The following is a 25,956-nucleotide window of genomic DNA, read 5'->3' on the forward strand; positions in this document are numbered from 1 at the left end:
GAGAGAGAGAAACAGACAGACAGACAGACAGACAGACATGGTAGGTAGATGCAGAACAATTAATTATAAGGCTATTACAGCCCAGCTGGTAGAAAACTACATTGAAGAAGGGCAGTAAGATGGGACAGTAAGGAAGTGATCAGAGATGTAACAAAGATGGAGTCAATAAGCCACTGTGATTTTGATGTTATGTAGAAGGAGGATTCCTGAACAGTTTTCTTGGTGTCCTTAAAGATAATGTGGAGAAATATGGGCAAGGTGTTGCTGCCATAGAGGGAATTTTTTCTGAAGCTTTGGGGACAATCATAGGTACGAGGGGCTTCTACTTCACAATTTATTTTTCCCCTCACTTTTTTTTTCTTTTTTAAGAGAATGAACTTTTAAATTTATTTATTTATTTATTTTTGGCTGTGTGGGGTCTTAGTTGCAGCATGCGGGATCTTTCATTGCAGCACATGGGCTCTTCGTTGCAGTGCACAGGCTTCTCTCTAGTTGTGGTGCGCGGGCTCCAGAGATCGTGGGTCAGTAGTTGCGGCGCACAGCCTCTGTAGTTGTGGTGCGCGGGCTCCAGACATTGTGGGCTCAGTAGTTGTGGCACACAGCCTCTGTAGTTGTGGTGTGCGGGCTTCAGAGATCGTGGGCTCAGTAGTTGCGGCGCACAGGCTCTGTAGTTGTGGCGTGCAGGCTCCAGAATGTGGGGGCTCAGTAGTTGCGGCGCAATGGCATAGTTGCCCCGTGGCATGTGGGATCTTATTTCCCGGACCAGGGATCAAACCTGCATCCCCTGCATTGGAAGGCAGATTCTTAGCCGCTGGACCACGAGGGAAGTCCCTCCCGTCACTTTTTGAATCGAAAAGAAGACCAGAACTTGGGGTTTCCCTGGTGGCGCAGTGGTTGAGAGTCCATCTGCCGATGCAGGGGACACGGGTTCGTGCCCCGGTCCGGGAAGATCCCACATGCCACGGAGTGGCTGGGCCCGTGAGCCGTGGCCGCTGAGCTTGCGCATCCGGAGCCTGTGCTCCGCAACGGGAGAGGCCACAACAGTGAGAGGCCCGCGTACCGAAAAAAAAAAAAAAGAAGACCAGAACTTGTAAATCAAGGATTCAGGGTATACCAGGCAAAATTATGGAAAAGAAATCACCACCTGGACATACCCTAGTGAATACTTTCCTGATCGTTTTGGCTCAAAAAAACAAAGACTTCAAAGAAAAATAGCAAAAATAAAACAGGTACCAAAACACAAAATCCAGCTAGCCTTCTTCTCTAGGACATTAAATATAAGAAGGCATTTTAAAAATTGACATCTAAAGAGTTTTGAACTGGAAAATGTGGGCAATGTGTTGATCTTAGTTCCCAGTTGTGTGGTTTTTCATTTGTGAAGATAGTAATTGATAATGCTCCCTACTTGAAAAAAATTTCAGACATATTCCAGTTGAGAGATGAATAAAAATCAAAACACATGAACAGGTATTTTGTTGTTAAAGAATTAGAAGGAAGAATACATAACATAAAAACATAGTCCCAGTCTAAATAATGCAATATATGTAATTATAAAATTACCCTAAATTATCCTAAAGTTAGAATGTAATTATCCTAAATTCTGAAAGAGAAACAAGAATATTTTAATAAAACCAGGTGTTAACTCTGGTTAATACCAGAGTTTATAACTCTGTTTGTAAATAAAAACTGAGATGTAAAGAGATAAAATGATTGTGAAAACTGAAAGTATAATAAATTCTTCATTTTACCTGGAAATCATATTTAGAAACACAGAGTTTGTATTTTTTTAAAACTGTAAAGAGTATGTTCATCTACTGAATATGTAATGAGTGGGGAAAAAAAGGCCCATACAGCAAATTATAAAGGAATAAAATAACAAAGCATAAAGTCCGGCATAAAGAAGATGGCAGAAGACCAAATGTATCCATTATCAGTTATGTTTAAGTCCAAGTTTGCAAATGTGTTCAGTAATGAAACCCAACTCTATGCTGTTGAAAGATACCTAAAACAAATCTTGCCAATTAGTACCTTTCCAGCCCAAGGAGTATTATGTTCTTTTCCTGGAAGGAAGGGACCACAAAGTGTTTCAGAATCAAAACATTTTGATAAAATCCATATTTTCTGACACTCTTTTTAAAATTAAAACTACTGGCAACATTTTCATATTGCAGCAATAATTAGTGCTGATTAGCCAATGGCCCACCAAAATGTGGCATCACTCTCCAATTTGTTATGGTCTCCAATTTATTACTCCTTGGCCACTTCACTTATGTTATTTTATTTCTTTATAATTTGCTGTATGGGCCTTATTCACCCAAGTAGCATTGAGTTAATAATCACAAACTTAATGTAAAACTTAGAATGGGAAAATTAAAATAATGGGCAAAATTATATTGTGTAAATGTGAATGAAAAAGCTAGAGTTGTAGTATTAATATTAGATAAAATACAATTGAAGTAAAAAGACATTAAATGGGAAAATGAGATCTTATTATTGATTAAAGGTACAATCTACAATGAAGTTATAATAGTCAAGAACCCTTACACAAAGATATCAAAATGTATAAAGCAAAAATATTAATTATATTGCTAAAATTTTTCAATAAAAAATAGTAATGAGAGACTCTAACGCTCATCTCATTTATCAACGAACGAGACAGGCAAAATAGAAATAACATAGAACATATGAATAGTATAATTAAGATTGATTTAATAATATCCTCTTTATTTATAGATTAAAAAGTCTGTATATACTTCCTCTTCAAGCTCTTTGCCTGGATCACTTAAAATAATGGATCTATTAGGCTAAAAAAAAAAAAACCCTAACATTTCAAAGTGGTAGAATTATACAAGTTACATTAGAAGTGAAATCAAATCCCCTTCACCTAAAAATTCAGTGTTTTTTTAAAAAAATTTATTGGAGTATAGTTGATTTACAATGTTGTGTTAGTTTCAGGTGTACAACAAAGTGAATCAGTTATACATATACATATATCCACTCTTTTTTAGATTCTTTTCCCAAATAAGTCATTACAGAGTATTGAGTAGAGTTCCCTGTGTTATACAGTACATCCTTATTAGTTATCCATTTTATATATAGTAGTGTGTATGTATCAATCCCAGTTCCAAATTTATTCCTTCCCCCACCCTTTCCCCCCCATATCCATGTTTATTTTCTACATCTGTGACTCTTATTTACAAAATAAACATTCAGTGTTTTTAAGAACACTTTTGGCGAGTAAATCAAAACTGTATAGATGATAATAAAAACACTCATTCTGAAATTCATGAGATATAACCAAAGCTATAGCTGGAGGTACATTAATAGCTTCAAGGGCTTTAATTATTAAACAAAAATAATGAAAATAAGCATTCACCTAAAAGTTAAAATATTTATCAACATAAATAAAAGGAAACCATAAGAAAGAACCTAATAAAGATAAAAGTGAAATGAATTAATTAGAAACTGGAAAAGCAGTAGAACTGACAAATCCTAGAGTTTTATCTCTAGAAATAAAACTACAAAACAGAGGAAAAAAATCTACTGATGACTAAATCATGAAAACAAAAAAGAAAACAGATACTTAAAATGAAACCTAAGTAACAGATTATAAAATCCTTTCAATGGAGAATTTTTTAATTGGTAAGAATCCTATGCATAATTCTACGTTATTATAATGAAATTATTAAAGTGAACAATATCTAGGGAAATATAAATTAGTATATAATTGATTTAATAAGTGGAAACCCAGTATTCCAATAGCCATGGAAAAAATGGAAAAAGTTAACAAAGAATTTCTTCCAAGAAAAAGATAGTAACTACATATATGGTTCTATATGTGATCTCCTTCATATCTTAAAAAAGAGATCATTACCACGTATTTCAGTAGTATAACCAAGAGATTGTATTCCATTACATAGAAACTGGTGCAAGCATTCAGTTTATTTCACAAATAGTCTAATTCTGATATCACAACCTGTCAAAGATAGCACAAAGAATTATAGACCAACCTCATATCTAGACTTGAAAAAGTAAATACTAACGAGGGATACAATAACAAACGCAGATACACTGCTTATTGCATGCCAGATAATGTCCTAAGTATTTTCTACTAACTAATCCTTACAACGGCCTATGAGGTAGGTTACTATGCCCATTTTATCTAAATGGGGAGATGGAGACACAGAGAAGTAAAACAACTTGCCCAAGGTTATATAGTTAGTAAATAAAGGATCCAATATATGAACCCATTAGAGCCCACTTTCTTAACCGACTGTGTTATAGTACCTCAAAATAACATGCCTTGATCATGTAGGATTTCTTCCAAGAGTACAAGGTTGGGCCAGTATTAGGAACTCTATATATCTAGTCAAATACGTGATCAGCTTAATAGGTGCTGAGAATGCATCTGGTAAAATTCACTATTCATTCCTGGTTTTATATATAAATATATACTTAACATAATTAACACATAATTTCTTATTAAATTAAAAATAGAAGTGTAGTTCAACCAATAGCCATATGACACTTAATGATTAAACATTAAATGCATTTCCATGAAAGTCAGAAAAAAGGTAAAGATGCCTAGTATCATCACTTTTGTTGATCTTTGTTTGGAATTTATCCCCTGTTCATTAAGATTTTAAAAAAGAACATTACAACATGCAAGTATTTATAATGTATTAAGTGGGAAGAAAGGCAAATTATAAAAGAGTAGAAAATATACTATTTACATCAAAAATTAGACTGCAAAACTACGTCAGAAAAGATCATCGTTGTTACCTCTGGAAGATAAGATTTTGAATGCGTGTTTAAATGTTTGAACATTTTTCCACATTTTCCAGATTTGCATTAATATGCTAACGATTGTATTTTCTTCATTAAAGCAAGTAAAGTCTCACTACAGTGTGCTTGGAATCTGATGAAAAATACAATACATGCGTTCCATAAATAATCATTTATTAAGCATCTGTTGTATAATTTCTAGTATTTTAGACTTCATTTTCTAGCATTAGAAATTAATATTCAAAATTTCATTGCACACTAAGCTAATTTGAATATACAGACTCTTAAGTTTCTTTCAAGGTGAGTGTTTCTTAGCTACTGCCCACAACCTTGAGAGTAGAGTATAATGAATGCAATATTCAGACCGAATCTTTCCAGACATACATTTATTAAACAGTCATTGAAGCAGGCAAAAAACATGTTATATAACCTGTCTTGTAAGCTTACAACATCCCGGTAGTCTGTCCTTTTAGGTTCCAGTGACCATCTTGGCATGGAACGCTCATTTGAGGTAAATGTGACAATGTTCCAAAAGCAGGATTCTTCTGTTCCCACTATAGCTGGCATCAGGCAGTCCCAGTCACCTGACCCAATGACTGGACATGGGACCATTAAAAGATCAGGCCCCAGGACTTCCCTGGTTGCGCAGCGGTTAAGAATCCGCCTGCCAATGCATGGGACATGGGCTTGAGCCCTGGTGCAGGAAGATCCCACATGCCGTGGAGCAACTAAGCCCGTGCGCTATAACTACTGAGCCTGCGCTCTAGAGCCCGCAAGCCACAACTACTGAGCCTGCGCTCTAGAGCCCGTGCTCCACAACAAGAGAAGCCACCGCAGTGAGAAGCTTGTGTACTGCCATGAAGAGTAACCCCCGCTCGCCGCAACTAGAGAAAGCCCGCACACAGCAACAAAGACCCAACGCAGCCAAAAATAAATTAATAAAAATAGATAAACTTTTTTAAAAAAGAAGGATCAGGACGTAGATCCATTTCCAGTGGTACAAGATACCAGCCTCACGAGATTCTCATACCCTTTCATGAAGAGTGAGAGTGTCCCTAAGTATTTTTAGCTATTCCTCATATCTTCAATTTTACCAATGAGTGCCCATTTCTAAGATCATGCTGATTAACAAGCTTCTAAGTTTGCTGATATTAACCTATTTCTGACATTTACTCTGCTAACAACCAAAGTCTCAGGTACGGCTTTTGGACTGCAGTCTCACTTGTGGTGGCTGCCTCTGGAACATAACCTTTGTAATGCCCTGCTGACCCTCCCCGAAGAGAGAATTTCAGCTGGGCAGCTTGCTAGCCCCTAGATCTCAAGCTTGACACACACAGTATCATACTGTCTAAGCTAAAGTATCTTTAAGGAGAATACTGACATAAACAAACTGGGTTTTGAATCAAGTTCCTAACCCAGCAAGAGATTAGGAACCTTTAAGTGGTTCAGGGAGCCATGGATAAGTACTAAGCAATGAGGTTGTGGATACAGTCAGCCCTCCATATCCACACGTTTCACATCCGCAGATTCAATCAACTTCAGATCGAAAATATTTGAAAAAAATTCTGGAAAGTTCCAAAAAGCAAAACTTGAATTTGCCTCATGTTGGCAACTATTTACATAGTATTTACACTGTTTTAGGTATAATAAGTAATCTAAAAATAACGTATATAGGAGGACATGTTTAGGTTACATGCAAATACTACATCATTTTATATAAGGGACTTGAGCATCTTTGGATTTTGGTATGAGGGAGGTCCTGGAACCAATCCCCTGTGGATACCAAGGGGCAACTGTATTTGTGGGAATCAGTTGATGAAAAATGGAATATTATATATGATATAAATGATCATTAAGAGCTTCTATATACAGAACAAATTACACTAGAAAACAAAAGTCTGAGAGGTAATTAAGGACTCTTTCTTGATTTTTTAATTTCTAATCACACTTGATGAGTTCTCCCCCTCAATTAAAAATTTAAAAATACAGGTTCATTATGTAAAATTGGGGAATGTAAAAAGTGATAATGAAGAAAATTAAAATCACCTCAAATCCTAGCTCCTAGTTATAAACTTAGTTAACATTTTGTGTAAATCTTTTCCATTTTCTTCTATTCCTATCATATACTTTATTTTCTACAGAATATACAATGATTAGGTTTTTTTCTGATCACAGAGGAAATGTATATTGAATTTAGAAAACAGAAGAGCACAAAGGAAAAACACATCACCTAATCCTTTCACTCATAGAGACTATATTTTATTTGTACTCATCCTAGCAGCTAATATAGTACCATGTATTAAGCAGACTGTAACGTCTGCTTAATACGTGCTCCATTAATAGAGAGATCATTTGCCCATGCTATATTTAGACAACGTATTCTAAAACTTATTCAATATTATAACCATGGCTTGAAGGGAAGAAAGGAAGCCAGCCCATTTATATCAGAAAATGATTCTAAAGCTTATTCCTTGAACACCTTAGCTTTTTATTGCAGGGATTGACCTTGCTCAGCAAGACGTCCATTGCCCAAATTGTGTTTTGCCTGCCAAGGAATAAGGTCAGATTACTGCTCTACTTCTCACAATCTAAGTTCCATGTCTCTGTATTTCAATGAAAAGGGTTCATGGTGCACCAGATCACTAAGGCTCTAAAATCTTTGCAACTCTTAACAGCAGCCCACCAGGGAAAGCCATTGTAGAACGAAAGTAGTTTTAGGATTAGGGAAGAAAGCCTTGTTTGCAGTGCGATTGCTGCTGTATGCACTACCTCCAGTGATGTGGCATGAGTGGATTTGGATATAAATCTAAGGCTTTGCGGACTAAGCGCCCTCATCAAATAGTGTTTACTGGGGGTTATGGTTGAGGTGCTGTTTTCCTTAGGAACCAGATGCAGCAGGAAATTTGATTGAGAGTAGAAATTTTAACGCAAATACACAAAGTAACCTTTCGTGCAATGTCTTCTTAACCTCATAGCCTTAAAACCATATACTTAGTGTTTGGAGCAGAAGAAATTTATATACAGAGAGAAATTTTCAGTTTGATTTAATTCCTCAGTTATGATCCATTTCTAACCACAAATTTTTTTTCTTCCCTCGAATTTTTGAAAATCCACATTAGAGGTGTGCAACAATTAATGTGATTTCGAATTTCTTCTTCTCTTTATCTACCTACAGACAAATCAGGCCAAACCAGGAAGAAGTTACAAATGAGGAAATATTTTCCACCTCTTACCACACACACAAAAAAACCCCACAAGTAGCTACTATTTACTATATTTATAACCGAATAATAAATCTCTTGAAATGGAAGCTAAAAACTATAAAGGTCTGGGTTGCAATGAAGTTCAGTCTCAGAAAGTAGTGAAGATGAGAAGCTTCGGACAACGGGATAAACTTCTCTCTAGGAAACTGTTCTCTGAGATGCAGCAGAGGAGGCAGAAATGGGCTTGAAAGCAGAGGTTTCTAAGGGAAGATGGGGAGCTAAGAGCAGACTGAGTGGAAATGGTGGGGACAGACCCCTAAAGAAGCTTTCTGTGGGAGCTGCCTATAGAATAAATGCAGATGGCAAATGATCTTTGATCATCTTCCAGTCGTACTGTTGATTGTGCAAAGAAGATAAAATATCTAATGCTTACTTTAGGGAAACACAAAATTCCGCACAAATTCTCCAGGCCCAAATACATAATCTACAAAAATTAGAAAGAAGTGAAGTTTGAGGAAGCAAACTTGACCTCCTCTTTATTTTAGCTGTCTGACTTTAATTATAATGTATATGGCAATTATCTAGACCTGGTGGTTTAGAAATCCAGCAATCAGAAAGTATGATACATTTGGAAGTCCGTAGGAAAGCTCTGATTAGTTGAAGACACAAACTGCAAAATCCTTTTTTAGCTGCTCAATTCAAACTAGACTTAATTGTCTCCACTGGAGTTATCTTAACTCTGCAAATTGGTAATCTTTCTTTCTGAAAGAAAACAGTAAAACAATAAAAACTGAAAGGGGACCGCCCTCATATTCCATTGCAGTAAGTTGAAAAGCTTGAGGTTGGTAAGGTGAAAAACATGCTTATTGATGTTAAAATATGAGGGAATGTTGAACAGAGGAAAGAGACAAAGAAAAGCAGTTATTTCATTAAAAAGTGAGAAATTAATTTAAAATTAAGTTTGTTCCTGCCTTGGATTCACTGGCAAATATTTTTAAATGCAGACTTACTGTGTTTCCCAGCAGTCTTGTAACTGTACGTTCCATATGTTCCATATATTCTACTGAACTTGAGAGTAGGGATTAACTTTAGATTTGGGTTCTACCCCTTTTCTAATATGTGTTCTATTTATACTTAGCATTTATGTATGCATTGTTTTGCATATATAACATTCACTCTTGTACTGGTGGTACATGACATATACAATCAGAAGGTTAAATTATATGGAAATAACCAGCATCACCAACCCACCACCCCCACCAAAAAAAAAATTGCGTGGTAAATGGTCTACTTTTTAAGGCCTAAGAAGTATACTATATTTTAGAGAGTATTTTCAAATGAAGTTAGAGGTGGAGAAATTTCTTATGGTTATATCGCTTCAATTTATTGAAAATATCTCCCTGGTTTGAGTATAAGTTTAATTGAGGGGAAGGGATCACTTACAATGTATGTCCCTGCCTCTATATGTTGTTGTATGTATTCTTCCTTGGAATGCCTATCCTTTCTCTGCTCAGCCAACCTGAATACTGGCACGTGGTAAACACTTAGATTATGGCTCGAAAGAAATGTTGGCAATTCTTCAAAGACTGTCTTTTGTCCTATTAACTCTACAAAATGTTTCCTGACTTCCTACAGTCCACAGTGACCTCTCCTTTTTCCGAAATTTTTGTAGTGCTTAAAATGTATGCCAATTTTTATCATTTGATGTTTTTCAAAAATGGCCTCATATTTTCTTTGTTCATATATATCTTGTCTCCCTGACTAGTTTACATGCCACTTGAGGGTAGATATTATGTCTTGTACTTCTCTGTATCATCATTGCACATAGCTCAATGCCTTGTACATAAAAGCATCATAGTTATGACAGTTAAATATATTCACTTAAGTGATTGCTTAATTATATTGCTCTGGTATAACCCATGGAGTTTGGTATTTAGAAAATACTGATACTTGAATGCTTGTTTTACTTTAAACTTAGTGGGCAGAGGGAATTAAATTTTTTTTAAAATCTCATTTGATAAAAGGTTAGCCAAGCCAAAGGTTAGCCAGGTTCTTCATTTTAAAGAAAAGATACTTGATAGTTATAGACAAATGCTTTAAGGAAATGCTATGGTTGTTTTTGTATCTGAAAACATTATCTAAAATTGAAGCGCTTCAGTAAAAGTTTTGAATTAATCATATACTTTTTTCCCCCTCCTAAGTTTTTCAAAGCAGAATAGTTTTTGCCTTTCATATGAAGAAAATAACATAAAATTTAGTTTAAAGAAGTCTGGTACTTTTTTGACAGCTACCCTGTAAATAGGGTTCAGTTTCATTTCAGGAGACTTGTTTATATAGCTTGAAACTATGTTTCTCAGTTAGTGAGAAGGTCTTCTGAATAAGCTTACATGTCTTAAGCATTTTAGACATGTGGATACTAAATGTTTTTGCCAAATGCTGTGCTCAAATTTTCTTAACACTTCCTTTTCACATAGTGACCAGCGTTGGCTTTGGATAGGTTTGAATAAAAGGAGCCCTGACTTACAAGGATCCTGGCAATGGAGTGATCATACACCAGTAAGTTTAATCTTTCTCGTTTAGGATAATATGGAAAGAGTATTTATTTCAATAACAAGAAAGTTGATTGTTAATTAATATAGCCATACAACCATTAAGTTATGTAGATGTATCTTTATTGAAATGGAAATAGATTCACATATATGAAGTGGGGAAAAATAAGTTACTAATCTCACTTTTATTAAAAAAATAACCATACACATAGTCTCTCTACATATAATCCAAAATACATAAAAATATAGATATATAAATATAGCGGTAATTTTGGGGTAGTAAAAGTGATTTTTTTTCTTTTTCTTTGTTTTTTTTTCCATTTTTTCATAATGAGCAACGTTTATTTTTATTATTTAAAAATATGAGTTATATAAAAAAGAAAGAATTTTAATTGGAGGAAACAATTCAGGAGAACCTTAAAAAGTCCTTAAATATTATTTCAAATGTTTACATTATCCTAAGGAGAGGTTTTAGGTAACACATAGAGGAGCAAATTATTCTCAGGTATTAAATATTTGTTCCACATTACCGTTGTGTCAAGTCATTGTGTGTTCTTTCGAAATGTAAAATTCCTTGACTTCATTTTCAAATTGTAGCATATCCAAGAATAGTCAATCGAATAACTAACATTTCAACACGTGCATTTAAAAAAAGTATTTTGCAAGCTCCTGATTCTTTATGACTCCAACTGTGAACTTAATACATGATTAACCTCCACTTCTGAAACTGTAGCCTCCTTTGTTTGGAATCTGAAGACCTCATGGCATTTTATAAGTCCTCACGTGATTTAGCATCCTGACATAAAAAAGAGATGAAAAAGTTTTCCTCTCTTGGCTTTTGAACACACTTGAGTTATTAAAGCTGCCTAAATTACATCTAAATTGCAGATATTTATACATCAGTCTTAAGTTATCAAGCCTCTCTTGTCTTTTAAGGTGTCTACTATTATCACGGCAAATGAGTTTCAGCAGGATTATGATATCAGAGACTGTGCTGCTGTCAAGGTCAGTACAATGCTGGAAAATCTGCATATTTAAAAAATAAATCTGGCAGTATGTGCAGTCAGGCAACAGACCCATGAAGTGCCTTTTGCGTGTGGAGCATGATATTGGGTGCAGTGGGAGGTTAGAAGTACACCCATGGCCCAGCCCTCAAGCAACCTAACTGACACTTAATTTGAGAAGATAAAATTCATATTCAAGAAAGACGACTCTTGTTACTATGCAGTAATAAGCTCCAAATGAGTGGGCTGAGGAGGGTTAGTGAAACTCAGAAGAGGAAGTGATTTCTATTGCCTATTTCCAGAAAGAGGTGGGACCTCAACTGGACCTTTAAGGATGGATAGAGTTTGTACAGGTAGGATAGGGTAAGGCATAAAAGAAAGTGGGAGTGGAAGGGAGAGGCTAGGGCAGTGAGGGGAACAATGCAGATCAAGAAGTTTTAGTTGGTGCTGTGGTTGAAAACAAAGGTGGGAAGTTAGACTGATGCCAGGTTAAGGAGTTTGTGCATTTTTTTGGTAGGCAACAGAGCATGATTAACGGTTTTTGTCAAGAACTACGGAGGGTGTGAGAAGATTCATCTTGAGGCAGATTTCAAGATGCAAAAGATAGGACCAGAAGACATGGAAGACCAGTTAGGCCTCTTCCTTTGCAGACTTCATTTGTTTATTCGTTCCATAAGTAGTATGTCCAAGAAGTCTGTGATGCTCTGGGGGGTCAACAATGACAAGATATAAAACAGTCATTGTCTTCACAGAACTTACAGTCTCGTAGGAGGTAAAGACAAGTAAAAGGGCAATTACAAGGGCTATGACAGACAAAGTGTATGTTTTATGCAAGAACAAGAGTGTTCCAGGAGAGTAACAATGACAGTGATGATGGTTATGATACAGCAGCTAACACTTGTTGACTCATGAGCCAGGCACAGTCATGTCACATATATTATCTCACTTAATACTTAAGCAACCTTGTCAGGTAGGTACTGTTACTGTATCCATCTTACGGGGAAGAAATGTGAGCTCTGAGTAACTTACATGATCACAGAACTGAAATTTAAACCCAGGTGTATGGGTCTACTATGCTATGTATGGCATTTACAGAAACAGTCAGAAGGGGTATTTGTTTATGGAGAAAATAGTAGTACATTTTAGTTTTAACTGATGTCTTGAATCCAGGCTTGCAGTAAGAAATATGCTGTAGTAAGTTAGAATAAAGAAACTGGAGTTGAAGGAAAATGTTCATTAAAAAAAGAGTTCTCTAATGGCCTAGTGGTTAGGATTCTGGGCTTTTACTGCCAGGGTCCAGGTTCAGTCCCTGGTCAGGGAACTGAGATCGCACAAGCCACGCAGCGCGGCCAAAAAAAGAAAAAAAAAAAATCGCAAAGGGCCAAGAAGTGGATTTGAGGCGATTACCAACATTTTATAAAATGTAAGAGGATGAGGAGGGAGGAGACATCTAGAAAATATCTTTGCTATGTAAGCCCAAGAAAGAGATTCAGGAAGATGATTGACCAGAAATGTTGCACGAAGGTTGAGACCAAGTACTGAGAAGGCCATTGGAAAGCATTATTTCAAAGTAACTGTTTTAGTAAAACACTCTGTAGTATCATGCTGTTTTTATAGAATTCCCAGTTTAACACATGAAAGAATGAAAACTTAATAGAAGTTTGTGAAGTTTCCAGAACACTGATGCAATAAACTACATTCTATGTAAGTTGTGTCCCTATGTGTGAAAAGATTGGAAGAACCTACCAAAAAAACTAAATAGAAGAGACATTGATCAGTAACAAGGCCAGCTAGGGCAGTGTCTGGAAGGAGAATCTTACCTCACCTGCCACGTTCTAACCCTCCAGAATGTTGCCCTTAAGAGATAGCAGTCCAAAAACTGGTGGATGCTCCTACCAGGTCCTGTCCTCCCCTTTCCTTTCCCTGTTGCTTGCTGCCTGGAATTTGTAGAGAGCCATCTTAGACCACACAGAGGAGGGCAATATCCCAGAAACACAAAGCAACGTCAAAGGTGGAACTTGGGCCCCTGATGCCAGAGTTTTATGTCACTTTTCACAGATCTGCTATGATCACAGGCTGGTGTTTGGAAACCACTGAACCAAATATTCTTTTCTAGCTTGATCTTCCCAAAATTTAAAGTTGCAAGATTCTACAATTTCATATCAACAAAAAACAGAAAAAAAAAACCCCAGTAATTTGCATTTTGGACATAAACATGACCCTATGCTATATTTTATCAGTCCCTTTGAAGGCTCTTGCTTAGACTGTTACTGCTTAAACACTGCATTCTTTCATGTGTTCATTCATAAACATATATCCTAGGTGCTAGAGCTAAAGCAGAGTTAAAGACCATAGGGCTTACAGATTAGTGTTGTATAAGGGCTGCATCAACTTGAAAATATTCTACAATCCTCTTCCTCCTTTAGGTCATTAATAGGCCATGGCGAAGAAGGTGGTATTTCTATGATGACAGAGAATTTATTTATTTAAGGCCTTTTGCTTGTGATACAAAACTTGAATGGATGTGCCAGATTCCAAAAGGTAAATGTAGTTATTCCTTTTCACAGTCTTCTCGTGTGAACTTGTGAATGCTGAGCCAGAGTACCTAGGAGGGCATTTTAGTCTATAATTATAATTTTAAAAGCCTTTGACACTACAGTTAATATATTAAGCTCCATCCTGCCTGACTCCTACCCCTAGTAAAATGCTGCCTTATTGAAATTAGAGACTACCTTCCTCTTCTGTCATGAAAGAAATTGTATAGGAGATAAAATTTAAGGCTAATTTAGGGAGATTAGGTCTTGGAATGAAGGATTATTTCAAGTGAAAGGAGAGACGAAGTAGAGGGAATCATTTTAATTTTTATTGTGTTGCAAAATGAAGGACGAAATGAAGACAGGCTTGGGAAGAATGAAGCAGGTCCCCAATCTAAATTTTACAATTTAGAAACAGTTTTCAGTGAGCTCAAAATTACTAGTAGTTTATCTCATTCAAATTCAGGAAACCAGTTAGCTTGATAGTAGAGCCTTTGGTGACAAAACAGAGAGAAAGGGTAATAAGTAGATATCCTTTTACTTCACTTTTTAGTAGGAAAATGTCAAGGATGTATTACAGAAAATGTTAAGATTTTAACTTCCAAATTATTTTTAAGCAGTTATTAGATACGTTAAATTAATTAATATAATGGTAAATGCACAGGAAGTTCCAAAATGAATTTCTGAACTGAATGTAAACAGATCATTGAAACTAAAGGGAATTCCTCATATAAGTTCTCAGAAACCCAAAGATTATCTCATGGAACTGCCCATTAGGAGATTGTTCTTCTTTCCTAAACAAAGCTACCATCTTGCCTTTAAAAGAGCTTCAGATGCAACATGCAGTGCAGTAACTGGAAAGTCTCTTTCACAGGGCAAACTGGGGGGTCATTAATAAAAGGGGAATTGTGTGTGTGTGTGTGTTGATGGGGTTTTTCTTTTTTGTGTGTGTGGAATTTATTTTTATTTATTTATTTAAATTTGTTTATTTATTTATTTTTGGCTGCGTTGGGTCTTCGGTGCTGCATGCGGGCTTTCTCTAGTTGCAGCGAGCAGGGACTGTTCTTCACTGCAATGTGTGGGCTTCTCATTGCGGTGGCTTCTCTTGTTGTGGAGCATGGGCTCTAGGTGCACAGGCTTCAGTAGTTGTCACGGGCTCAGTAGTTGTGGTTCATGGACTCTAGGGCACAGGCTCAGTAGTTGTGGCGCATGGGCTTAGTTGCTCTGCAGCATGTGGGATCTTCCCAGACCAGGGCTTGAACCCGTGTCCCCTGCGTTGGCAGGCGGATTGTGAACCACTGCGCCACCAGGGAAGTCCCTGATGGGGGTTTTCTAAAGGAGAAATTATACCTGAGTTAGTTAGTCCTGATTATTGATTAAACCTGAAAGAAGAAAAAAGGAAAACCAGCTTGGATACCTTTCAAACAAGTGGCAAAGTAACTAATATATAATTAACTTGGACAATATCTCTGGCTTGAAGCATTAGTTGTGACACTCCTATTATTCTTTGGTATTTGGCATGCCACAGAGAGTGTCACTGCTCCCTCCAAAGTATGCTTTCACTGGTAGCTGTTCCCCTGCCTCATGTTTGAGTACTGAGGCAAACCCTAGAGTATACACCAGGAAAACCTTAGAAATGACAAACCAGTAACCACAGGAAATATTATGAAGAACATATAGTTTTCTTTTTTCTTTTTAATGTATTTGTTATTTTAAACAAAAGAGAAGGGAATTAACTAGCTTAGCAAACATAAATCAGGTAACCAAATAAATAAATCTTTTAAATAATTGCACCCCTGCTCTCTCCAATACAGAAACAAAATTAAAAACTAAAGAACTTCCTGCCTCAGCCTATTTGCAGTCATTTGAAGCAATCAGTGATGGTTTGATCCAGGGTTTAAATGTTATATTAACTCCCCTTTGACAGTCCCTAAATTTCTGAGTTACAATGTGTCACATTCACTGGTTGGATATTTTCTTGGCTATTAGAACAGCCAAAGCCTGCTCAACTGGACACTTCTGTATTAATCTGTGTTTTCTGGTTTTCTTAAAGCAGTTTACCTCTTCAATAGCCCAGATCACCAAGCCTTTTCTCTAGCTCTTGCCTTTTTTATTACCGCATACAGCTGGTTCTAATTAGTCCCCTCCTCTCTAAAAGGGATATTTTGACAACCTACTTTTTTTTTAATTATCGTAATCACTATGGATATATATACTTTTTAAACATTCCTTTTTAGTTGCAAAAACAGTAGCAAAAATAAGGTTCATAAAAGTGTTTTTAGGAAAATGACCTATAAACACAACTTTTTTATATTGTGTTTCTTGATACCTTGTACACACATGCATGTTTGCAATCCTGTGTAAAAAGGCACCTTTTATTTTGCTTTTCTCACTAATTTAAAGAAATTTAAAGGTTAGCCATAGCTTTCCCCCAACATACAAATGAACAGAATTCTTTGACAAGATTACAAACAAGAAACTATGTCTATTTTTTTTAACTGATTTGCAGCATTGTTAATGGAAATTATCCAACATACAGAGGACTGAGTTAGAGAGAAAAACCACAGATGCTGGATATATAGGCAGTCCTCGAAGTAGGGTCCTCTCGTGCATTGGCCCTGATACAATAGCAAAATTAAGAACAGCTATTTTACCCTGTAATTTCTAAAATTCCTCAGATTATGTCTTTGGCTTGAAACCACGTGACCTATGACCAGCATAAAAAGGGAGAGGAAAGCAGCTAGCATCCTGAGAGGAACTGTTCTGTGCCTGGCCCTGTGCGGGGTGCTTGCATAGGGGTGATCTTATATGATCTTTACATTGTCTTTGTGAGTTAGGTAGGAGAATTTCATTTTTATAGACTAGAAAGTTGGGGCTCAGGGAGTTAAACAACGGATCCCAAGTAGCACAGCAGCAGAGTCTGAGGGCGTTTAGACACTGACTCACCCAACTTCAAAGACCATAATTCTTTGTACGGTACCGTATTTCCTGCTGGGTGAATTTTATTATTTTCCTCCCAGTTTTGTCTCTCATTTTCTCAAAAGTTTCAGTACTGGATCACAGAACATTTTTTTCCAAGGATATCTTGGGAGGCAATAAACTCTACCAACCTAGGTGTATTCAAATTGCATTAGATGGAGACATGGTTCCTGAATAACCTCATCCTACAGTGATGATTATTTTGGTGCATGTTCCTTAGTGCTTCTATGTAATGTATACAATGTGTTCATTTACTTATTTGTACTTTCTAATTATTATCTATACTTTATCCATCTAGTCTTCCTTTGTGACTTCTGTGATGTAAGGTAGAGAACTGCTAGTAATGCTCTATTAATATTTAACAAATCTGCCTTTTTGGTTGCCACAAAAACAACTTTAGTGTGGGCCCCACAAAATTCAGTGTTATGAAGTGATCCTAACATGAAAGGAGATGGTTTGGCCAGAAATGGACAAATCTCAGCCGTACTGCAAGTCCTCTTGAGTTAGACTAAAGGCACTTATTAGTACGCCATGGTCTGTAATTGGATACTAAACTTAAGCCATTTGCTTTCTTCTACAGGTCGTACTCCAAAAATGCCAGACTGGTACAATCCAGGTGAGTTAAGAAAACTAAAATGTATCCAAAGCTGCTTTTACCTTTTCAGTGACGTATTTAGTTAATTATTTAAGCCCAGGCCTAAGTGCCGGCTTCTTCTCTGTCGTGTCTTCAAATGAGATGAAGTATCTCCGTGCAGGGAAGGTGATTAGCTGGTGTGGGGTGAGACTCTGAGGCTGGATTTGTCCTTCTCTGTGAGTACAGGAGGGTAACAGAGTCACTCACTGGCTCAGGAATCCTTGGTTGGATCCTTCCAGGCAGCACTGCCCTGGCCAAAGAGAGCCAGTAATCTAAATGGATTATTATTTATAAATAGTTTTGAAAAATAATCCATGCTGAGAGGGTACAGTTTGGTTTATGCAGTCATAATTGTGCTATTTTTCTTCTTTAGAGCGTGCTGGAATTCATGGACCTCCAGTTGTAATAGAAGGGAGTGAATATTGGTTTGTTGCTGATCCCCGTTTAAACTATGAAGAAGCCGTCCTGTATTGTGCTAGCAATCACAGCTCTCTGGCTAGTGTAACGTCTTTTGCAGGACTAAGAGCCATCAAAAACAAAATAGCAAATGTAATTTAAAAGAACGTATTTTTTTAATATTTTCTTATTTTTACATTTATTCTGTTAAAAAAATTTCAAAAATCTACAAAAGTTAAATGTTCCTCTCAAGTAAAATTTGCCTAACAACATATAAGTTCATCACTTCGGGTTAGAAAAGTTAAAAAGAATTGCTTAATGTTTTAAAACATTCAAGATTAATTATTAATGTCAGTTGGTAAGATGAGCTTCAACAGATAATATAAATTAGTCTAATTCCTTGTCACGTTTTTTACTAAAAGTTAACTTGGTAGTTAACTTGCGATTCTGTTTCTAATAATAACTAATTTTGCAAAATAGTTTTTTGGAGGAAAAATAATTTGTATATTTTAAAATTTATAACTAGTAGCAATAGGATACTATATGTCCAATTTATATATGCCCATAATTACGGTGACCATATTTTTTGTATGCAAACTAGGGCCTGTGAATATAAAAAGAGTTTCTAAACTACTTTCTTCTGTGAAAGGACCTGGTTTATGTAATTTAGAGACCAAAGTAATGAATATCTGGAAATTATAGTGGTTTGTGGTTATGATGGGCCAGGGTATTAAATCAAAACTCTTCTAGAAAAGTCAGCATATATAAGGATGGGTGTTTAGTTGTTTTTTGTTTTGTTTTGTTTTTGTGGGGGTTTTTTTCAGATATCTGGCGATGAGGAGAAGTGGTGGGTGAGAACTACTGACCAGCTAATAGAACGTCGTTTTTTGAGGTATGTGACATCCTGGCTGGTGCCTTTGTAAAGTTATCGTTTAAAAGAAGCAGTCCCAAATCCCTTTTTACTAAATGGAGTACTGTTTGTAATTAGTTTTGAACATTAATCCATAAACTACCTAGACTAGAGAAACCAAATCCTTTAGCAAATGAGCATCAAAAAAAAGTAGTATAAAATAATGGCCTAACCTTAAATTTAGAATTAAAATTACTTCAGGAAAAAACAGAAGGGAACATGTAACTACGTTATGAGCTGACACATCTCTTATTTTCTTTCAGCTCACGACATCCGTTTCATCACTTTCCTATAACATTTGGAGAGGAATGCTTTTACCTCTCTGCCAAGACTTGGTTTAGCGGTAAGGTTAATTCCCAATCCTTTAACGTTAATTATGTAATATGTGAACTTCAGTTTCAATTACTAGCTTGATCTCGCTTTCCTTTTGATTATATGTTTGGCAGCTTCGTCATATTCTGATTTATTGCTGATGACAGTAGATCAAGTTCCAAATGCAAATAAAGGTGCTTTTCACTGTGAATATTTCGACTTCCTTTATCCTAAAGCAGTTACTTAGAAATAAACTGACCACTTTCATAACCAATAAGGATATAGACAAATTCACAAAGATGAACAGGCAGCAATTCTAAAGTATAGTTTAGGTCCCTTTCCCCCTCATTAGCCTTCTTCAACTCTATTTCCTGCCATCAGGAACCATAGTAACTGTGTGTGTACCAAGTATGTTCATTTTTATAGGCAATATTTGTATGCTGCAACTTACTAATATGAATGATAATAATAGAAGACAAAAATAACTAGGGAAGAAAAGGAATATATTTTAACCATTTGGGGAAGATTGATTTAAAGAGACTTTCTTCACTACTGGATGGTTTTAAAATGTGCTGAATGGAAAATTCTCACCACAGTAATCCTGCTTTTCATTTCTCAGACATACATAAACCAGCAGACTGTAGTACGAAGTTGCCCTTCGTCTGTGAAAAATACAATGTATCTTCATTAGAGAAATATAGTCCAGATCCTGCCGCTAAAATACAGTGCTCTGGGGATTGGATTACTTTTCAGAATAAGGTAAAAAGAGAATTGCTACGTTGTGCAAATGATGATTGCTTTCATGATGGTCATATGGCCTGTGGCAGAATGGCATCCCACCAAGTAACTTCACTAAGATAGACTCTGCATATTTCAGTATCTCACCTGATTCTCTACATTTTCAGAAACGAAGTTAACTCTCAAGTTAATCACGTGTACAGGTCTTTCAGAGTACCGTGTTCCTGTTCTGTTGCTACTGACACTTAAACTGCCAAAGCTGATCTTTCAGTGAATAGTAATATATTGACTAGTCAGGACTATCTCTTTGGCATGTAGGAAACTGGCTTAATTTCTGGCTGATAAATTTTCCCCCTTAAGGAAAACATCCAAGCAGCATTTACCAATCAAATTAGACCAGCATTTCCCAAACTACTTTTTGGGAATATACACATATGCTAACAAAATGTTAATCATTGATGTTGCTTCCAGAGCAGGGTTTATGATTAAGTAGCTTTGGGAAATGCCACATTCTATATTTGCTTCCTTGAGATGCACAATTCATATTGGTGTATGTATCTCTTAGGAAATGCATTTGGCTGCTAAAAAGATTACTATAGTATGCTAAAACATTTATTCTCTCAGATAAAAGAAGTTTGAAGATAAGCAGGCTGGGGTTGGTATGAAAGCTCTGTGGTCTTCAAAACCAGGCTTCCTTTGTCTTTCTGCTCTGCCATCCTCAACTTATGGCTTCCAAGCTCAAGTTCAGGGTGTTCTCTCTAGAGTCTTTTCTAGAAGCCACCCAATGACTTTATATTTCTCTGGCCATTCCAGTCTGTAAGGAGGCTGAAAAAAAAAAACCCATTTTATAGCATGTTTCAAGGAACACAATTTGGGACATGCTACTCCACACTAACATGATCATAATATCAAGAAGAAAAAGGAAGAGGTGTGTCTGACAGCTGAAAGCATCTGTAGTAAAGTTAAAATATTAGGGGTATATTTTGACTTTTTAAAATTTGGACAATCTTCCCCCCCCCCCAGAGTACTAGATTAATTTACATAGTTGATGTAAATTTATGGTTTTTTTGTTTGTTTTTATTGAAGTATAGTTGAATGAAAATATATTAGTTTCAGGTGTACAACATAGTGATCTGATATTTCTATAGATTACACACCATACAAAGTTATTATAAAATTACTGACTATATTCCCTTTGCTATGCATTACATCCCTGTGACTTATTTATTTTATAACTGTTAGTTTGTATCTCTTAATCCCCTTCACCCCATTAAAATATCCTGTCAAGAGACAGGGGCATGATTTCTTTAAAAATGTGGTTTTTTTAATATAAGGTAATGATGAAGAATACATATTTGAAACCAAATGGAGCAGAGTCTAAATGCTGACCATACCATGCTATGGCTATTTCACTTATGGGTAAAATTACTTAATGTCCTTGTGCCTCAGTTTTCCCATTTGTTGTGAGAATTAAATGAGATAATACTGTGCAAAGTGTTTTAGGAAGGAAGCACTCAATAAAAGGGAGATTTTTTTTTAAAGTAGCTCAAGGACTACTCTTCAGTTGCCTAAATTAAGTGTAGCGTTGCATTCTTGGGACTTCCCTGGTGGTCCAGTGGTAAAGAAGCCACCTTATGATGCCCGTGACATGGTTTCACTCCCTTGTCAGGGACCTAAGATCCCACATGCCATGGGGGCAACTGAGCCTGCACGCCACAACTACTGAGCTCTTGTGCCTCAACTAGAGCCCACGTGCCACAAACTACAGAGCCCACGCGCCCTGGAGCCCACGCGCCACAACTGGAGAGAAGCCTGAGTGCCACAACGAAGAGCCCGCGTGCCGCAACTAAGACCTGACGCAGCCAAAAATAAGAAATAAAATAAATAATAAATAAATCTTTCAAAAAAAAAAAGAGTGTAGATCTGCATTCTTTTGGTACTACTTTGTGAGTGTCTATATCTCACAAACAGAAAATTAGCAGCCTTCTAAAAGATGAGGCATTTTCTTCCTATGTGAGCTTTCCCATGTGTGGAATCTTATACTTCATATGTGTTCTTTGTTTGCAGTGCTTTTTAAGGATCAAACCTAAGTCTCTTACATTTTCTGAAGCCAGCGATACTTGTCACACCTATGGTGGAACCCTTCCTTCAGTGCTGAGCCAGAGAGAACAAGGTAGCAGAATTTTTTCGTAAACCTGTTTTATTCTGATCTGGAGGCCATGTTTGTGTTGGGAGGCTGTGGGGAATTAACACATACAAAGAATCTTATTAAATTACTTTTTACAGAGTAGGTGAAAGATTATCCTGGTAGTTAGATAAGCAAGAGGTATTCATTGACATTTTTAGTATATCTTTAATTTGAATAAGTCAAATTTAAAAAAAAAAAAAAAATCTTTCTGACAGATTTTATTACATCCTTGCTTCCGGATATGGAAGCTACTTTATGGATTGGTTTGCGCTGGACTGCCTATGAGAAGATAAACAAATGGATGGATAACAGAGAGCTGACATACAGTAACTTTCACCCATTATTGGTTGGTCGGAGGCTGAGAATACCAACAAATGTAAGGTTTTTTTTTTTTTAATCAGTAAACTACGTAGCTCTATGAAATACCTGAGTCTTCCACAAATTATTGGATTAAGAACAAGGGCCTATTTCATGAGTCGACTTATATGAAACGTCCAAATAGGCAAATCTATAAAGATAGAAAGTAGATTACTGGTTGCCAGAGGCTAAGAGGCTAAAAGGATTGGTGGTGATGGCCTAAAGCATATGGGATTTCTTTCTGGGGTGGTGAAAATGTTCTAAAATTGATTAGGGGTGATGGTTGCACAACTCTGTGAATATACTAAAAACTATAGAATATATGCTTTAAATCAATGAATTATACCATCTATGAATTATATCAATAATGCTGTCACAAGAAGAATAACAACAGAGCTTCCACAGCCTTCACGTAGATGCCCTAGTTTTTCATAGTAGTATCAGATTCCATAGCACTTATTTCATAACCATGTAAAACCATCAATAGTGAGTTACAAATAGAAGCTAATATAAATGCTTTACTTGTCATCTTGGAATTTGGAGCTGTCAGCCTCAGTCTCCTGAGGTTAAAACGTACAAAGTCTGTGGTTAGTGATCATTTTTCCCTAAGATCTAAATGTAAAGAAGCTATAGAATGGAAGAAGGCATTATATCAACAGTAGTTACCCTGTACCATGATATTGCTGCCCACTACTTCTGTCTTCCTTATTTACTGGATACAAACCACCTTTTGCACAAAAGGCAAAGATTAAGAGATTAACTTTAAAGTTGAATTCCAAAAGTACATCCTAGACAATATCAACTGATATTCCTGATGCAATGGCACTTTGCTCAACGTTGACGTTGGTGGTAAAGGGAACTCTGCAACATGTGTAATTATGTACAAAGTAAATATCAAAATAATGCTTGGTTATTGTAGAACATTTGGAAGTTATAGAAGAGTAAACAAAATAAAGAAAAATATCAACCCTTATCCTGCTTATACTTAGGCTGGTAGCTTTTAAACTTTTAACTCATGACCCATAGTAAGAAATAAATTTAAATTACCATTCAGCACATAGATATAAATATAATATTGAATTGAAACAAAAGTTTCAGGAAATAATACTTACCCTTAGAGCTTATATTTCTTTCTTTTCTATTCTACTCTAGTCTGATCTAGTCTAGTCAACCTATTTTCTGTGTTCTATCCTATTCTATTTCATTGTCACAAATAAGAATCAAGATCCACTGAACTGGTTTCATGAGCTACTAAATAAGTCTCAAACCATATTTGAATCCTGATCTAGGAAATCACAATGAATATTTCAGCATTTTTCTTCTAGGGCTTTTCTATACATTGTCTTCTTGACATAGATAAGATCATAGTATATATACTGTTGTATCTACTTTTCTCACTTAGTATTATATCATAAGTAGTTTCTTATGCCATTAAAAGATGTGCTTGATAAGCATTTTGATGGCTGCACAATATTTCTTGATAGATATACCATCATTTACCTAAACAATGCTGGGTATTTTGGCTGTTTCCAGTTTTGCATAATTCTTAATAGTGCTGCAATTAACATCTTCATGCATAATCTTTGCCGTATATTTCAGGTTACCTCCCTAAGATAGATTTAGGAAGTGATATAGCCAGATCAAAAAATATAAGTAGTTGTAAAACTCTGGTTACCAAATTGGTTTCCAGAACGGTTTATGAGTTTATATTTTTGTCAGCAATATATTTTGATTACTTTTCTATTCATACCAGTGTGTTAATAATTTCCAACATTTATTGAGCAGCTAATATGTGTCAGACACTCTGCTAATGCATCACATGCATTATTTCATTTAATCTGCACAATAGATGTGAAACAGTCTGTACTCCTCTCCTATCTTAGAAATGTGGAGACAAACAGAGAGAGTCATGTAACTTCCCAGAAATCATGCAGGGTATGCGTGCAGGGTCGGCATTTAAATCCAAGTCTGCAGAGTCAGCATTCTTAGCTTCTCTACTGCATTGCTTCTACTACAATGCTCTAAGGAGAATTGTCTTTTTAAAATTCTTGCTAATTTGATAGTTTAAATGATATCATATTTTCATTTGTATTGCTCTGATTTCTAATGAAAACATATAAATTCAGTAATAATTTGAATTTCATCCAATGTGAATTTCTTATTCTTTGACAATTTATCAAAGCCTTCATGTATTTCTTATTGATTTTATGACTGTGTAAATACTAAGTGTGCTAACCCTGTGTTTCTTGCATTTATTGCAGATATTTTCACAGGTTTTTTTTTTCTTTAGGTCTAATACCAAAAATATTACAGAAATAAGTCTTGATTTTTTTGGTATGTGTTCAACTCTATTTCTTTTTTTCCCCTCCATTGCTTTTAGGTTAGAAAGTCCCTCATGTAAATGTTAGTTAAATGAATGCTTTTATTTTCTTCATTTTGTTTTATAGCTTGCTTTTTTGTTCTGACAATATGATACATCCATGGTATATGGCATATGTTGTCAATGGTTACTTAATCCTTTTCCCTAATCCTGGCCAATTGTCTAGCATCATTTGTTGTATATACTTCCATCTGTTAAAATCAATATAGAATGCCTTTTTTATCATATGTGAAGTGTGCATGTGTATGTATCTGTGTGTGTATGAGACATATTCTTGTATAGCTCCCACACTGATCTAAATACTATAATGTTGCCATATTTCAAAAAATATAATAGGATTAGTTATCCTTTGTTGTATGTCTTTTAAAAATATTTTTAGCTGTTTTTGTCTATTCTTCAAGACAAACTAGAATTATTTAGTTAATTTCCAATCTAAACAATTCAATAGAAAACTTCTGATAAGAATTTGACAACATTTTAGGAAGAATTGACATCTTTGTATTAATTTTCCCTCAAGAATATGGTGTAACATATCTCTCCATTGATTCAAGTCTTCCTTTTAAATTCCTCAGTGAAGTTTTTAGAGAAGTTCTCTTTCTTTTTGCCATTGAGAATGGCAGCTTTTTAAAACTGTCTTACTGATATGTAGGAAATCTATTATTTGGGTATTTTTGTATATTTATTTCATAGGCATCCATCTACTAAAAGCTCTTATTACTTCTCAGAGTTTTTCAGTAGATTTTCTTGGGTTTTCTAATTAGATAATCATAATTGGCAAATAACCATTCATGCTTCACTACATGTGGTAGGACTTCCAGAACCATGGTAAATACCAGGAGTAATAAATAACATCCTAGACTTGATCTAGACTTTAATGGGAATATCTGCAGTCTTTCATTATTATATTTGATGTGGACTTTTTGTTTACGATATATCATTTATTTAGAATTTTTATTCAGGAATAAGTAGTGGATTTTCTAAAACTTG

The 25,956-nt window shown here is 35.7% G+C and overlaps 1 protein-coding gene across 3 annotated transcripts in view; it reads left to right on the plus strand.

Annotated features, from left to right (window-relative positions):
• The window catches only part of LOC115851029 (CD302 antigen), a 129,253-nt gene that overhangs the window by 33,437 nt on the left and 69,860 nt on the right, over positions 1-25,956 (plus strand). For all 3 annotated transcript variants that reach the window (XM_030852687.2, XM_030852685.2, XM_060302389.1), the window contains 10 exons: positions 10,463-10,544; positions 11,474-11,542; positions 13,968-14,082; positions 17,635-17,670; positions 18,062-18,237; positions 18,909-18,976; positions 19,258-19,337; positions 19,926-20,065; positions 22,112-22,217; positions 22,448-22,608. In XM_030852687.2, the coding sequence (XP_030708547.2) occupies positions 10,463-10,544; positions 11,474-11,542; positions 13,968-14,082; positions 17,635-17,670; positions 18,062-18,237; positions 18,909-18,976; positions 19,258-19,337; positions 19,926-20,065; positions 22,112-22,217; positions 22,448-22,608 (1,033 nt within the window). The remainder of the gene's footprint in view (positions 1-10,462; positions 10,545-11,473; positions 11,543-13,967; positions 14,083-17,634; positions 17,671-18,061; positions 18,238-18,908; positions 18,977-19,257; positions 19,338-19,925; positions 20,066-22,111; positions 22,218-22,447; positions 22,609-25,956) is intronic.

The sequence above is a fragment of the Globicephala melas genome, chromosome 7 (genome assembly GCF_963455315.2).
Source record: "Globicephala melas chromosome 7, mGloMel1.2, whole genome shotgun sequence".
Lineage (NCBI taxonomy): Eukaryota > Metazoa > Chordata > Mammalia > Artiodactyla > Delphinidae > Globicephala > Globicephala melas.